We start from the raw sequence: 14178 nt of genomic DNA, 5'->3' as shown, positions 1-14178 counted from the left end.
ACTTGGACTTGTTGAAGTCGTAGGTTCCTGATCAGAAACATTGTTGGAGGAAGAAGCGGTCTTTGACCTAGTTCTTGAATCCAAGTGGATATCCATGTTTGAAAAAATAGGTGTCAATCATGTAGTTGGTATGAACACAATTAGTGCATACACGATTAGGCTTGGAGAAAGAGGGTTTTCCTTTGAAATTAGGGTTCCGATTTTTGTTTCCACCTTGAGATAGATTTGAATTAACCTGCAAAACAAAAGTAAGAACCATTGTATTGATTGAAGGAAAATGCATCGAAGAAGGGGGATTCATCTTACGTTCCTGTTAAATCACCAATGAGAAAGCTCGATCAATATCTGGTAAGGGGTGCATCATCATGATTTGCAATTTTAAAGATGAGAACTTCCCATTAAGGCCTTTCAAAAAATGAATCATGTATTCTTGTTCTAGATATCTTTTGACACATGCAATCGCTTCACATGAACAAGATATTGAGAAAGAACAAGAAGGAATTGGTCGGTATGATTCCATATCATCTCAAAAAACTTTGAGTTGAGTAAAATTATCGGAAACAGTGAGAGTACCTTGCCAAAATTTATATAAGTCTTCTTGGATGTCGGAGATCCAGAAGATGTCGCTTTGAGAGAATCGCATTCACAAATTCTCCCAAACCTCGACAGCGGTATGAATCCAAAGAACATATTTTGCGATTGATTTAGTGATTGACCGAAAAAGCCAAGCAAGAACCATTGTATTGCTTCTTGTCCATGGTACATGAAGAGGATCAGTGGGTGAGGGTTTGGAGAGTGTTTCGTCTATGAAATGTTGTTGGTTCTTTGAAATTAGGGAAATTTCCATTAATCAGGACCATGTGTGATAGTTCTTGGTATAAAGAAGAAGGGAAACAAGAATAAGAGCTGAATTTGCGTTTGGGTGAAGGTAACAAGGATTTACAGAATTCGATGTAAAATCATAGTAGCTCGGGTTAACCATTGGAAGCAGAGAAAGAGAACGACAAAAGTTGAAGGAAGATAATAATGGCTGGCAGAGCATACATGCTACTAATACCATGTTGGTATTGCATAAAATGTAAAGAAAACATTTTATATTATTACACACATACGACAAGATAATGTGTAGCCTTTATATATTGATAGGCTTCATTCTATTCAAGAAAAATACAGTTAGCCATAACTAAAAACACAACAAACTCATAAACAAAAAAAGGATTGGTTAATGTGTCTATAGTAAAAGACTAGAATAGGGCCAAATACATTTGACACTAAGACACTTCATTACTCAATTCAATTTATCAGGATTTCACAGTGCCTAAAAGAAAACCTTAAATTCTTTTCTCACTTTAACGTGAGATCCTATATAAGTTGTATCAACATTACTCACTTAATTGGTTCAATATATAGATACTCCTTGTAACATTCTTAATTATTATAAATGTAATTGACAAAAATGTCACAAGAAAACAGCTGCAGACAGCAAAAGAACCGTTTCATTGAAATCTCCATACATGTTGAAAAAAACAAATTCATAATTGCCAGCCTATAATAAACCATAAACCACTATAAATACATCATTCCTCAAATTTCAAAAATCACAAATCTTCCATTCATTGAACTAGCTTTTCCTTAGTAACCTCTTATTTTCAACATTCCAAAACACAAACAATGTCTTCCACAACTTCAAAACTCCTCACATTAATCATATCTGCATTTACCATAATGCAAATAACATCAGCTGGTGATCCAGACATTCTCACTGACTTTATAACCCCAATTGGAACCCAAGTTGATGGTTCCTTCTTCACATTCACCGGTTTCCGCGCCCTTCTTCCACCAAACACACCACCCTCAGCTTTCAAAGTATTGAAAGCAAGCAAAGCTGAATTTCCAGCTGTTGATGGACAAAGTGTGGCGTATGCTGCTCTTCAGTTCCCGTCCGGAAGTATCAATCCCCCACACACACATCCTCGCTCGGCCGAACTACTTTTCCTCGCGGCAGGTTCCCTTCAAGTTGGATTTGTGGACACAACCAGTAAGCTATTCACTCAGACCCTACAGCCTGGTGATATGTTTGTGTTTCCAAAGGGACTTGTGCATTTTCAATTCAACTCTGATACTCAAAAACCTGCTTTGGCTTTTTCTGCTTTTGGCAGTGCTAATGCTGGAACTGTTTCAATTGCTAGCACATTGTTTAACACTACCATTGATGATAATGTCTTGGCTTTGGCTTTCAAGACTGATGTTGCAACTATTCAAACTTTGAAGAAAGGATTTACTTCTTAAGGAATATGATAATTGGTCGAACATTGCAAAATTTCAATATTAGATTGCTTCTTTTTTTTTTTTCCAGATATTTTATGATTCAGTTATTGTTTTCAAAAAGGTTGTGTGATGTGAAATAGTTGATATAACTATTTCTATCATTGTAATTCTAGTATGATGCACATAAATAATAAAGCATCATAATGTGCAAGTTTATAATAGAATTACATTGGCAAATTGTTTAAGATGATTTGTTGATAATGTGGTGATATAGTATTTGACATTAGTGCGTACAAATGGTGTTCTTATCTATATGCAAATTGTTTGTGCAACGTTGCAATTATTGCAAAGCTGAAATAGTTTTTTTTTTTTTTTTTGTTATGAAAGTAAATATAAATGATATTTTATAAATAACCCCCCTAAAGGTTCGCCTAATGATAAAAGTTTGAATTTTGAGGGTGTGCTCTTCTCACAGTTTCGGAGTTTCGGATGTAAATCTTGTTAAGTGCTAACAATTTTTGTGTTGGAACAGTCCATGCAAAATTTTGTTCTGGCTTTAAACGGGCGGGCAAGACCGGATTCCAAAATTTAAAAAAAAAAAATCATGTAATATCAAGAACAAGAAACTTGTAAGTTTATTTACTTAGATCAAACCGATCTATCGAAAAAAGAGAGAATAATGATCCAATTCGCTATAAATTTAAAAAATTGTTACAAATAATATTAAAAGAGTTACAAGAAAATAGTAAATTAGATAAGATAAAAAAAATTGTTTTCAATCTAAATGTCTCTCAATATCTTCAACTCCTTGTATATGAATCACATAAGCCAAGTTGTTTAGAAGCGTTTATCAATCTCCTTAAACATACCCAAGAAATTTCTACATTTATCTCTCTAATTTTCTCACTAAGTATTGAAGGATTAATATATATATATATATATATATATATATATATATATATATATATATAATCCTAATAGTGTTAAGAAAAATGGTTCGGCTTAAGTTAACCCTTTAAAACCAGTTTATAAGATAAGAGATGTCACTCTACATAAATCTTCTTAAGGCTCTATCTCCAACCAATGTGGGACTTGTAATTTTCTCAATACACCCCATGTCTAACACTCTTTTGAGCTTGATGCGTGGATATTAATGGCGGGTGACCCATAGTCCGATCGATAGACTCTGATACCATATTGAGAAAATCGCAAGTCTCACATTGGTTGGAAATAGAGCATTGAAATAGTTTATATAGAGTGACACCCTCACCTTTTAAGCCGGTTTTGTAAGGATGCATTAGGGCAAACTCTAATATGTTAGCAGATCCTATTGATCAGATCCTGCGCCGCCCACCGTTTAAATCCATGCACCAAGCCCAAAAAAATTGTTGGGCGTGAGGGGTGTATTGGAAAAATCCCAAGTACCACACTGGTTGGAGATATAACATTGAATGAGTTTATATATAGTGATGCCGTCTCACCTCACAAATGGGTTTTGTAAGACGAGTTAGGTCAAACTCTAATATTAAGAAATGTGGTTGGGCCTAACTCAACCCTTCAAAACTGGCTTTTAAGGTGAAAGGACAAAGCTCGATACAAGGAAATTGCTCGAATCATACTTGTTTCTCGAAGGACCTGACCTTCTACCTGTCAGAGCTCAACACCCGACCAGACATCAGTCGGCCACTGTGTCGCCGTTAACTTTGTCGCGAACGATTAAATCTTTGTCGGATTGTCGTGGAAGACGACCGTTCCTTTGCTGGACCACTGTCACAGACGGATGGGCTTTGTCTCTAGGACACCCAACGACCTCCAGACCACCATAAGACTTGTTTCTCGAAGGACCCGACCTTGTACTTGTCAGAGCTCAATACCTGACCGGACATCAGTCGGTTACTGTGTCACCGTCAACTTTGTCGCGGGCAATTGAATCTTCATAGGACTGCCTCAGAGGATGACCGAACCTTCGATGGACCACTGTCACACACGGACGAGATTTGTCTCTAAGACACCCAACGACTTCCAGACCACCATCACCACAGCTCCCTGACGACACTGCCAACCACCATTGGTCAAACCGCCCCCACGGTCTCAATGTTTTCTGTCTACTGCTCTATTGCTTTTTGACTTTCTAATTTCTTTAGTCTCGAAATATATTTTCTTTCTCTTTATCACTTGATGTTTTAAGACATATTTCTATGATTCCCCTCTATGACTTTAAACTGTGGTGATGTCACTTTACCAAGCAACCATCGTGTTTCTCTTTTTGAATTAAATCAACATTCCGTAAACTTGATCAAATTCAAGCAACGCTTGAAATTTGATATTGCCACTTACACCCACTTGCTTTTAACCATCTTTCCTTGTTTTAGTAGTCTAACAAACTCACAATTTTAACTCTTCAACCGTCTTTACTCTCTATGCTTTCGATTGCCTAAGAAAAATAAACAAGTATTGTAATCAGATCTCTAAAATATATTAAAAATATTTTTCACATTTAAGTAACCATTTTGTTTATATGCTACGAAAAAAGAGATAAATGTAAATAAATTATTACACCGGGTGGTCTTTGTGATTTTCAAGTTTATTTTTATTTTGTGGGGTTCTCTGGCTTCGGTTTTATCTGATTTATGTTTTGTCTTTTTGGTTAGGAGTTGATAGATAAAAGCGTAATAATTAGTTCAAAGCTTTAATACACTTACAAATTAAGTTTTTCCGGAACTTTTTTTGGCTTCTTCTTTAAAAAAGGTGTCGGTTGCGGTTATGGGAGGGTGGATTGATGGGATTTGGAAGTGGGGAGATCTTGGCATTTCGGTTGTTGGTAGGGATGCGGTTTTTTTATATTCCCTTTCGGTGTTGAAGGATCTTTTGGATAATTTCGGTAGCTTGAATGATTCGAAGGATGAGGTGGAATGGTTGTTGGACTTGAATAGCGGATATACGGTTTCCTCTTGTTATTGTTTTTATGCTTCTAGGCGTATTCCTTACGGTCCTCCGGTTAAGTGTGAAGAGGCTTTCAATTTGATTTGGAAAGCGGATGTTCTCTTTAAGATAAAGGCATTTGGTTGGAGGCTTTTTTTGAATAGGTTACCAACTAAAGATTTATTGGTGTATAGAGGTATTAATCTAAATCATGACAATTTAATGTGTGTTTTTTGGAATTCTCATGTCGAAGAGGCGGATCATTTGTTTTCTAAATGTTTTGTGACTAAGTTGGTGTGGAAAGAAATTGCTTCGTGGGTGGGCTTTTCGGGTTGGTCGGAGGAAGAATGTATCCCGTTTTTTGTGGAATGACATTCGTTGAGCCGTGGTAAAAAGATTAAAAGCGGCAAATTGGGGGTGTTTTGGTTAGCCACAACTTGGATCATATGGTTGATTAGGAATGCTTTTTGTTTTAGGAATGAAGTGTGGAAAATAAATAATATGGTTTGGAGCATCAAGTTTTTGGCTTGGAGGTGGGCTTCTTTTGGCAATATTATCTATTCCAATTGTTGTTTTTATGACTTTTTCAAAGACCCATAGTCTTCTTTGTCGTAATTGTAATTGGTTGTAATATTATTTTTTGTCAGTTTTGGGTCGATTTTGTATTCGGGTTGGAGAACCCCTACTTCTCCCTTCAATATATCCCTTGCTTAAAAAAAAAAAAAATTTACAAAACTCAGTTTATTAGATTTTAGAACACACTGCCCAAAAGAATAACTTCAATTCTTTTCACACTTAAACATAAGGTCCTGTTAAGTATATGACTATTTTAAATGGTTCAATTCAGTATATACCCATTTATAATTTCTGCCTTTCTTTATCAACTAAAGTATCCAAAATTTAAAGAATCAACTTCTGCCATGTATAATTTTGCCTTTCTTTAAAGTATTCTTGAATATGAGATAAGAGATTTTGAGTTTGAATTCAATCATGTTCACGTAATAATGTTAAATATTTTAAGAATTTTTTTTGTCGTCTATTGTAATTCAAACTCAGCATTGTGAGGGAGGGTTTTGTAGTTCATTATAGTTTGAATTCAGCACCATGAAGAAGAGTCATCAATTATATATGGTTTAAATTCAACATTTTACATGCAATAATGTTAAATATTTGGAGGAAGAATTTTTCCATCTATTGTAGTTCATTAAAGAACTGCACACAAAGAATATCTAAATTATAAAAAAAAAAGTCACTGTCAATAAATCTCTAAAGAATTCTAAAGTTATGAAATTTCAAATGAATTCTAAAAAGTCATATGAAATATTTTCAATGCTAAAGTTATGAAATTTCAAATGAATTCTAAAAAATTTAAAATTTAAAATAACTCTCTTACTCTATATAACATGCATTCTATACAACATGAAAAACAATTTAATTCTTATTAATATTTTAAATTTTACAAGTTAATTCTCATTTTTTTTTTAAATATAAAAAATTAATCTTCATGAAAATTGTGTAAATTAGGCCTTTTAAATTTGCCCATTAATAAAGATAACCAAAAATTTCCAAAAATTATAACAATAAAGAATTCCAGTACTTTATCCAAACAATTTTTTTTATTTAAAAAATTTAATTAAAACATTTGAATTACTTACAAAAAAATTTAATTTTTTATTTCAATCACCTAGTCTAATCTTACAATAAAGTATATGCAATATGATTGAAAGACAATATTTCATAGATCTCTTACACACTGCGCGAAATTCTATTTATGTTTCTTTTCGTAGATGCATTTCTGAAAACATCCTATTTTTTTTGAAAAATTTAGTTTTTTTTTTTCCGTAGATGCATTTACGGTAGCGTTAACTCCGAATGTTCCGTAAATACATCTATGAAACACTCTCTTTTCAAACCCTTCATGTACCTACATCTACGGAATGGTTTAAAAAGAGAGTGTTACGCGTATCTACGAAACATTTTGATTTTCCCAATTAATTGAAAAATCTACGAAAGTACGAGGATATTTTAGTCAATTCGGTGGTGCGTAAGAGACTCGTGGGTGGAATGAGAAATTGTAGATTGAAATAGCTATGATGAGTTTTTTCTTTGCTACTACATATCTTCTTGTAGGAAAAGGATTTACTAATTATAAGGTTTCATATATAACTTAATTAATTGTGAAGCTGGATATGGTGTTTACAAGGCACATTCCTATCCTTGTTTTTGGTGCCTGCAACAATTAAAAAAGTCACAAGAAAACAGCTGCAGACAACAATACCTTGAAATCTCCATACATGTTACAACACAAATTGCCAGCATACAAATAGAAACCACTATATATGCAACATTCCTCAGTTTCAAAAAACACAAATCCTTCAACAGTTGATACAATTTCATACTTTGAAACATTCCATCTAATCATAAAACCATGTCTTCCACAACCTCAAAACTCCTTACACTGATCATATCTGCATTCACCATAATGCAAATAACATCAGCTGGTGATCCAGACATCCTCACTGACTTCATTGCCCCAATTGGAACCAAAGTTGATGCTACCTTCTTCACATTCACCGGTTTCCGCGCCCTTCTTCCACCAAACCCACCACCCTCAGCTTTCAAAGTATTGAAAGCAAGCAAAGCTGAATTTCCAGCTCTTGATGGACAAAGTGTATCATATGCTGCTCTAGTATTCCCGGCTGGAAAAATCAATCCGCCACACACACATCCTCGTTCGGCAGAACTACTTTTCCTCGCGGCAGGTTCCCTTCAAGTTGGATTTGTGGACACAACCAATAAGCTATTCACTCAGACGCTACAAACTGGTGATATGTTTGTGTTTCCTAAGGGACTTGTGCATTTTCAATTCAATTCTGATACTCAAAAACCTGCTTTGGCTTTTTCTGCTTTTGGCAGTGCTAATGCTGGAACTGTTTCAATTCCTAACACATTGTTTAACACTACCATTGATGATAATGTCTTGGCTTTGGCTTTCAAAACTAATGTTGCAACCATTCAATCTTTGAAGAAAGGACTTGCTTCGTAAGGATTCCAATAAATGGGAAATCAAGCTGCCTATTATTTCCATTATTTAAATGTTTATTCTTGTTATTATTTTAATAATTCAGTGATTGTTTTAGAAAAGGTTGTGAGAGATGTGAAAGGGTTGATATAACTATTTCTGTTAGTGTAATCACTTGCAATAATAAATACGTTTTATGTTATGGATTTCCAATAATGCAACAGTTTTCAGTAAAACAGAGCAAGTAAACAAAGTTTGCACTAACTCTTTTAAGAGATATATTTTTTCTTTCAAATATTCTATTTTGTTATCAAGTATTTGGAGCATAAAAAGTATGCTCAAATCCTTTTTCATTAGAAAAGTTTTTGAAATTCTTGTTTTGAATATCACGTACGTGATAACTTCGGATAGATGCAATATGAAGACCTTTTTTTCGTTTTGGATAATCTTAGCTGATTTTTCAACAAGTCAACAACTAAGTTTTATTTTCTTAGGTGGGATCGTCTATATGGATCAACTTTTGCCATAATTTTCTATAAAGGACCAGATTTCTATCCAAATCATTAATCTCGAGATCTTTCTTAATAACTTCTCTTATAGTTTTTATGGGTCCTCCTCTTCTTCTTCCTCTTCTTAATTGATCACCTCATTCTTGATCACTTCAAGAACATTTTGGTAGCCAAACAACACCTTCATTTGCTTGCATTTAATGAAAGGACTATCATTAGAGACATAATTCATATTGCACACTAGGTGTTTGTGGATCAAAATCACACTCTTGATGTCAAATGTTGGAATATACAATCACATAATTGGTAATTAATGGAGGGTTTGAGTATGTGGAGAAAGAGAAAAGTGAGAGAGAAGAGAGTTCCAAAGAGATATAATTAAGGGTGATCAATTATGATTTTATTCATTCTCCATTACAAACATATCACTAGAGTATTTATACAAATGTTGGGATACAAAAGCATCAAGTCAAAAGTTAGAAAAGTCAAAAACTCGAGGATGTAATCGGTTAACATAAACTTGTAATCGGTTATAACTTTTACAAAACAGAAAATAACTATTAGTTGCAATTGGTTACTGCGTTTGTGTTACCGGTTACACCAACCTCAAAAGCACTTTTCTGCAGCTTATTTGACTCTTTATGATGTCTATAATCGGTAACATACCCGTGTTAACCGGTTACACCTACTTGAATTACCGAAAAATTATAACATCTACCACTTCCTATTTAAATTTGATCAAGAGAATACAATTATATATCAAGAAGTCTATCAAGCTCTTATGATCATGAAATTCTATAAAGCCCTTGGTCTGAATGGGTTCCAACTTACTTTCTTTAAAATATTATAGGAAGATATTTGAAATGATATTTGAAATTTTGCGTGATCTACTTTTGACAAAGGTTACATGGATCCTTATGGGATAAGTCTCTTATGATTCTAATTTATAAAAGTTATAAGTCACAAACGTTCAAGGAATTTCAACCTATTAACTTGTGTAATATGACCTATTAACTTGTGTAATATGACTTATAAATTGCTCTTAAAATTTTTGGTTAGCCGCCTTATCCATATAAGTGAGATTATCATCCCTTTACATAGTAGCTTCATTCGAGATACATGTACGATTGATAATGATATTATTCTCCAATAATACATTGACCATATGCATAAGTCTTAGAAGAAACAATATAATGTTATTTATAAGTTTGATCTTGGGAAAGCTTATCATAAAGTGAATTAGGATTTTCTTCGTGACACCCTCCATTAATTTGATTTTTGTGGTAATCTCTTTGATCATGAGTAGTATCTCCTCGACTTATGTATCGTTGCGGTAGAATGGAAAAAGAATTGAACACCTTAAACTTTCTCATCTCCTTATTTTTTTCACTTTTTTCATGAAAACGTTTAGTGATTTGATTTATAAAGAAGTTTAGGAAGTTTAATGAAAAACCCCTACATATCACTCCTAATGGTCTCAAAATATCCTACTTGTTCTTTGCAGATGATGTGTTAGTGTTTATGAAGACAAAATATTTTCAAGCACAAACCATTGCTAACTTTTTTAACATTCTTTCTTCTTTTCAGGTAATAAAGTGAGTCTAAATAAATCAAGAGCTTATGCCTCTAAAGGTATTAATCGAGCCACTATAGATGATCTTGAGTAGCTCACAATATTATATTTACTTATCGGTTTGCAAAATAAGTAGGGTTTCAAAATGAAATACAATCCAATAAGGAAATGGATTTCTTGAAAATCTATGATAAGGTAGCTTTCAACCTGTTTCTTGAAAAGGTGGACTCTTGAACAAGCTAAGGAATGTTACTCTTACTCGGGCCATTCTTATTTCTTTACCTATATATAATATGCAAGTTTGTTGATTTCATCAATATGTTTGTGAGACTTTCGATAAAATTGTAAGGAATTTTGTTTGCCATGGTAAGACAAATTGATCCATGGATATTGTTCGTTGGGAAAATGTTATTAATCATAAAAATAAAGGTGGTATAGAGACTCGTTTAACTCGATTTGAGAACATTACTTTGTTGGGAAAACTTGCTGGAGTTAAGCGCAATCAGACAAGAAACTTTGGGTCTCACTTTTGGAAGATTAATATATCTTAGAAAGCAATATGTCAAAGATGGCCCGTCAACACGGAAATTCTCAAGACTCTTGATGTGTTGAAAGATGGTTTTATTTCTAATATAAAAGATGGAGATACCAATGTTTGATTTTAACCATGACTCTCAAAACATATTTTTTAATATCCAAAATATCTCGCTGTCACTTATGGGGTTGATGGGAAAAAATATCATTGAAGACCTAAATATGTTGCTTCCCCATAAAGTTATTACTTCAATTAATCAAAGATTATAATCAACTTTTGTTACTTCTGTTGTATATTGTTTATTGTGGAGTAAAAATCTTAATGGTGAATATTTTATCAAAAGTGAGTTTCATTGACTCTTATCTCATATCAGAAGGAGCATTTGGTAACTAAGATTCCTCTTTTTTCGTTGGCTCTTCTAAGAGATGTTTGCAATATTTTAGTATTGACAACAATACTGAGTTCTAAATATTAATGGTAATAAATTAACAAATATAATACAACTAACAAGTGTCTTATGATGGTCAGATTCACAATTCGATGGTTTAACATGTGTTTTGTCTCTGTACAATACTCCCTCCAAGTACTCTTATAAACAAAAAATTACATTAAATCTTAGTCACAATTATAAGCAAATGTCATTAGTTTTTATACTAATTAATACTTGTATTACTATTATTATACCATTGATTTAATTCAAAAGCATTAAATATTGGTAAGGATAATAAATTTTATTTAAATTCTATATAAAATCAAAAAAATTAATTACACTTGATTAATTTTTTTAATTGATGTGAAAATAATTATTTTACCTTATAATTGTGTAATTGTGACCCAAGAGAATATTAAAATTGTAAATTATTATGACATAATTACTTAAAGTTTTAAAACTTTTTGCTTTTTAATTTCTTTTTCTTACGTAAAAAAAATTAAAATTCGAACATGTTTATCTACCTCTTTTTTATTTTGGTGGATATCCTTGATTTATTGCTTCGTTGCCACGTTCAAAGAAAGTTGAAACGAAATCAAAGAAAGTATAATCATCACTGTTACTTACTCATCTTTCCCAATAAAAATCATTTACCTCATCATTTTTACACCGTAAACCTTCCTCACTTTCTCACACGAATAAAGAAACCAAAAAAAAAAAAAAAATTCCCAGAACCGGTAACTAACTGACATGTACTCACGCAACCCGACCCGATTCCGATCACCCAAATTCCTCACCTCGAGGGCCGAGCGTTTTCTCGGCATCACAAACCACGCGCCGCCACTCGATAACTCCACACCCTTCGAATTCAGCGAAGACGACGTCGTTTTCGGTCACGACGAATACAACTACCATCACGAAAATCCTTCTCCCTTAGGCCCTCCCGATTCATCTGAAATCCACGCCGTCTCGCCGGAAAACCAAGACTCTCCCGATGCGGTAGACGCTACGGATTTTCTCGATCTCGACTCTGTTTCAATCTTCTCTTCCGTTTCCTCCGATTTATCTTCCTCTTACGCAACGCAACCGATTCTCGTCCAGCAATCAGCGACAGACCGAACTCGGCCGTTTCCGTCCCTCGCCGCGACTAAATTCTACCATTCCGCGCCGATTAATATTCCGATTATGTCGCTGGAGATGGCGGAGCTAGCAAGGAAATTCGAAGAGGAAGAAGCACGAGAGTTGGCTGAGGAGGAAGATTTCAAGAACAAGATGCCTCCGCATGAGTTTCTTGCGAAGCAATTGGATTTTTCACGGATGCATTCGTGTTCGTTGTTTGAAGGAGTTGGAAGAACCCTAAAGGGAAGAGATTTGCGTAAAGTTCGGAATGCCGTTTTGAGCCAAACAGGTTTCATTGATTGAAAAACAATGAGTTTTGAATTTTGTTTTTCGATTTTTTCTTTTTTTCTTTTTGATTCTTTATATTTTGACATATTTTCTTAGTTTTTGAATCTCCGCCTATGAGTTTTGGCTGAGAAATTGCATATGAATAAAAACCCTAATGAATAAAGATGAAATTGAAGACCTGGTCAATAATAGAAGCAAAGTATTTCAATTTTATTATTTCTTTAATCAACAAAAGTATATAATTCTCTTATGATTAATGTGTTCTGTTGGAAGATATTGTTGTGAATTTTGGGTAATTTATTTGAATTATACAACTCTAACGATGATTTTTGCGACGTGTTGAAGTAGTTTGTTTCTGTTTCCATAGAAATTTTTTTTGGAAATTTTTGTTGAAACTATGTGGTGATTGATATGATTGTAAGTTACATGTAGTCTAGTTTCTTACTATTTTTGGATTAGTTTGGTAGGACATATTTTTCTTTTTATGATTTTGTTGATAGTTGATTTAGAAATCATGATGAGTATGTTGTAGATGATGAAAAGAAAATTGGTGTCTAAAATCTTACCGACATGGAGCCGGTGATGTTGTTCTGATTGTGTAAGTTATTCCTATAGGATAGTCAATGGTTACAGAACTAAGCCTCTGGTTTTGGGTGTTCTTATGAGCATGTTAGGAATGACAAAGGATAGAAATTGGAACTTAGAAGATAAGTAAAGTTTGATGGTTAGCTTCTTTTCTTACCATGCAGCCACATTACTCCTGTTTAAAAGACACATGATGTTGATACTCCACACTTTTAAGTTTCAATGAGACACTCATTTAAATTGAAAAATGAAAAACCTAAACACTTCGTTTAGGAGTCCGTTTTTCCAACAGTCTTTCTTATATCTGTTTGATCTTTGTTTTAAAATTTGGAAGGCTTTTCTCCGACTCTGTTATCTTTAGGATGATTTACACACTTTCATACAGCATACAGATGAAGGATCATGCACAGCAGAGATGCCAGAATAAAATTTAATGGCTTAGTGAAAGATTCAGAAATTATTCCTAGACTTTTAATTTTTATGTTATCTTTAGGATGATTTATACACTTTCATACAGCACGCAAATGAAGTACCGTGCACAACAGAGATGGCGGAAGTGTAATACATTTGTGAAGGATTCAGAGATTATTCTTAGACTTATGTTTGAAAATGTAAGACTTTTGGTTTTTCTTCTGCTACTAATCTATGTACCTATGGGCAGCAAAGCCAAAAATAGTGGTTACACACTTACATGCAGCATGCTGTAATGCAATTGCTTTCATTTTGATTTGTGTGCCTTTAAATGTTATTATACCTTAAAACCTTAAAACCGAGTTGAGATCCTCTCCGTTTCTAAAAAAAAATTGAGAACACAGTTACTAAAGTACTGGTGTATAAATATAAATATATATATATATATATATATATATATATATATATATATATATATATATATATATATATATATATATATATATATTTGAAATG

The 14178-nt window shown here is 33.4% G+C and overlaps 3 protein-coding genes across 3 annotated transcripts; all 3 read left to right on the top strand.

The window, feature by feature from the left end:
- The first annotated feature begins 1671 nt into the window (after positions 1-1671).
- LOC131642027 (germin-like protein 9-3) lies at positions 1672-2289 on the top strand. The gene has a single exon (XM_058912317.1). It carries the CDS (start codon positions 1672-1674, stop codon positions 2287-2289), a length of 618 nt encoding a protein of 205 aa, XP_058768300.1.
- A 5329-nt stretch (positions 2290-7618) lies between these two features.
- LOC131642028 (germin-like protein 9-3) lies at positions 7619-8236 on the top strand. The gene has a single exon (XM_058912318.1). The coding sequence runs from the start codon at positions 7619-7621 to the stop codon at positions 8234-8236; it is 618 nt and encodes a 205-aa protein (XP_058768301.1).
- A 3568-nt stretch (positions 8237-11804) lies between these two features.
- Positions 11805-13975, top strand: LOC131642015 (protein S40-7-like). Its single transcript, XM_058912306.1, has one exon. The coding sequence runs from the start codon at positions 12010-12012 to the stop codon at positions 12679-12681; it is 672 nt and encodes a 223-aa protein (XP_058768289.1). The 5' UTR covers positions 11805-12009; the 3' UTR covers positions 12682-13975.
- The last annotated feature ends 203 nt before the right edge of the window (positions 13976-14178 follow it).

This window comes from Vicia villosa, unplaced genomic scaffold (assembly GCF_029867415.1).
Source record: "Vicia villosa cultivar HV-30 ecotype Madison, WI unplaced genomic scaffold, Vvil1.0 ctg.004379F_1_1, whole genome shotgun sequence".
NCBI classification, from domain to species: domain Eukaryota; kingdom Viridiplantae; phylum Streptophyta; class Magnoliopsida; order Fabales; family Fabaceae; genus Vicia; species Vicia villosa.
This window is presented reverse-complemented; position numbering and strand designations above follow the sequence as displayed.

Excerpts from the sequence above, each read along its gene's own strand:
- LOC131642027 (XM_058912317.1), top strand. The coding sequence starts at position 1,672 with ATGTCTTCCACAACTTCAAAACTCCTCACATTAATCATATCTGCATTT.
- LOC131642028 (XM_058912318.1), top strand. The coding sequence starts at position 7,619 with ATGTCTTCCACAACCTCAAAACTCCTTACACTGATCATATCTGCATTC.
- LOC131642015 (XM_058912306.1), top strand. The coding sequence starts at position 12,010 with ATGTACTCACGCAACCCGACCCGATTCCGATCACCCAAATTCCTCACC.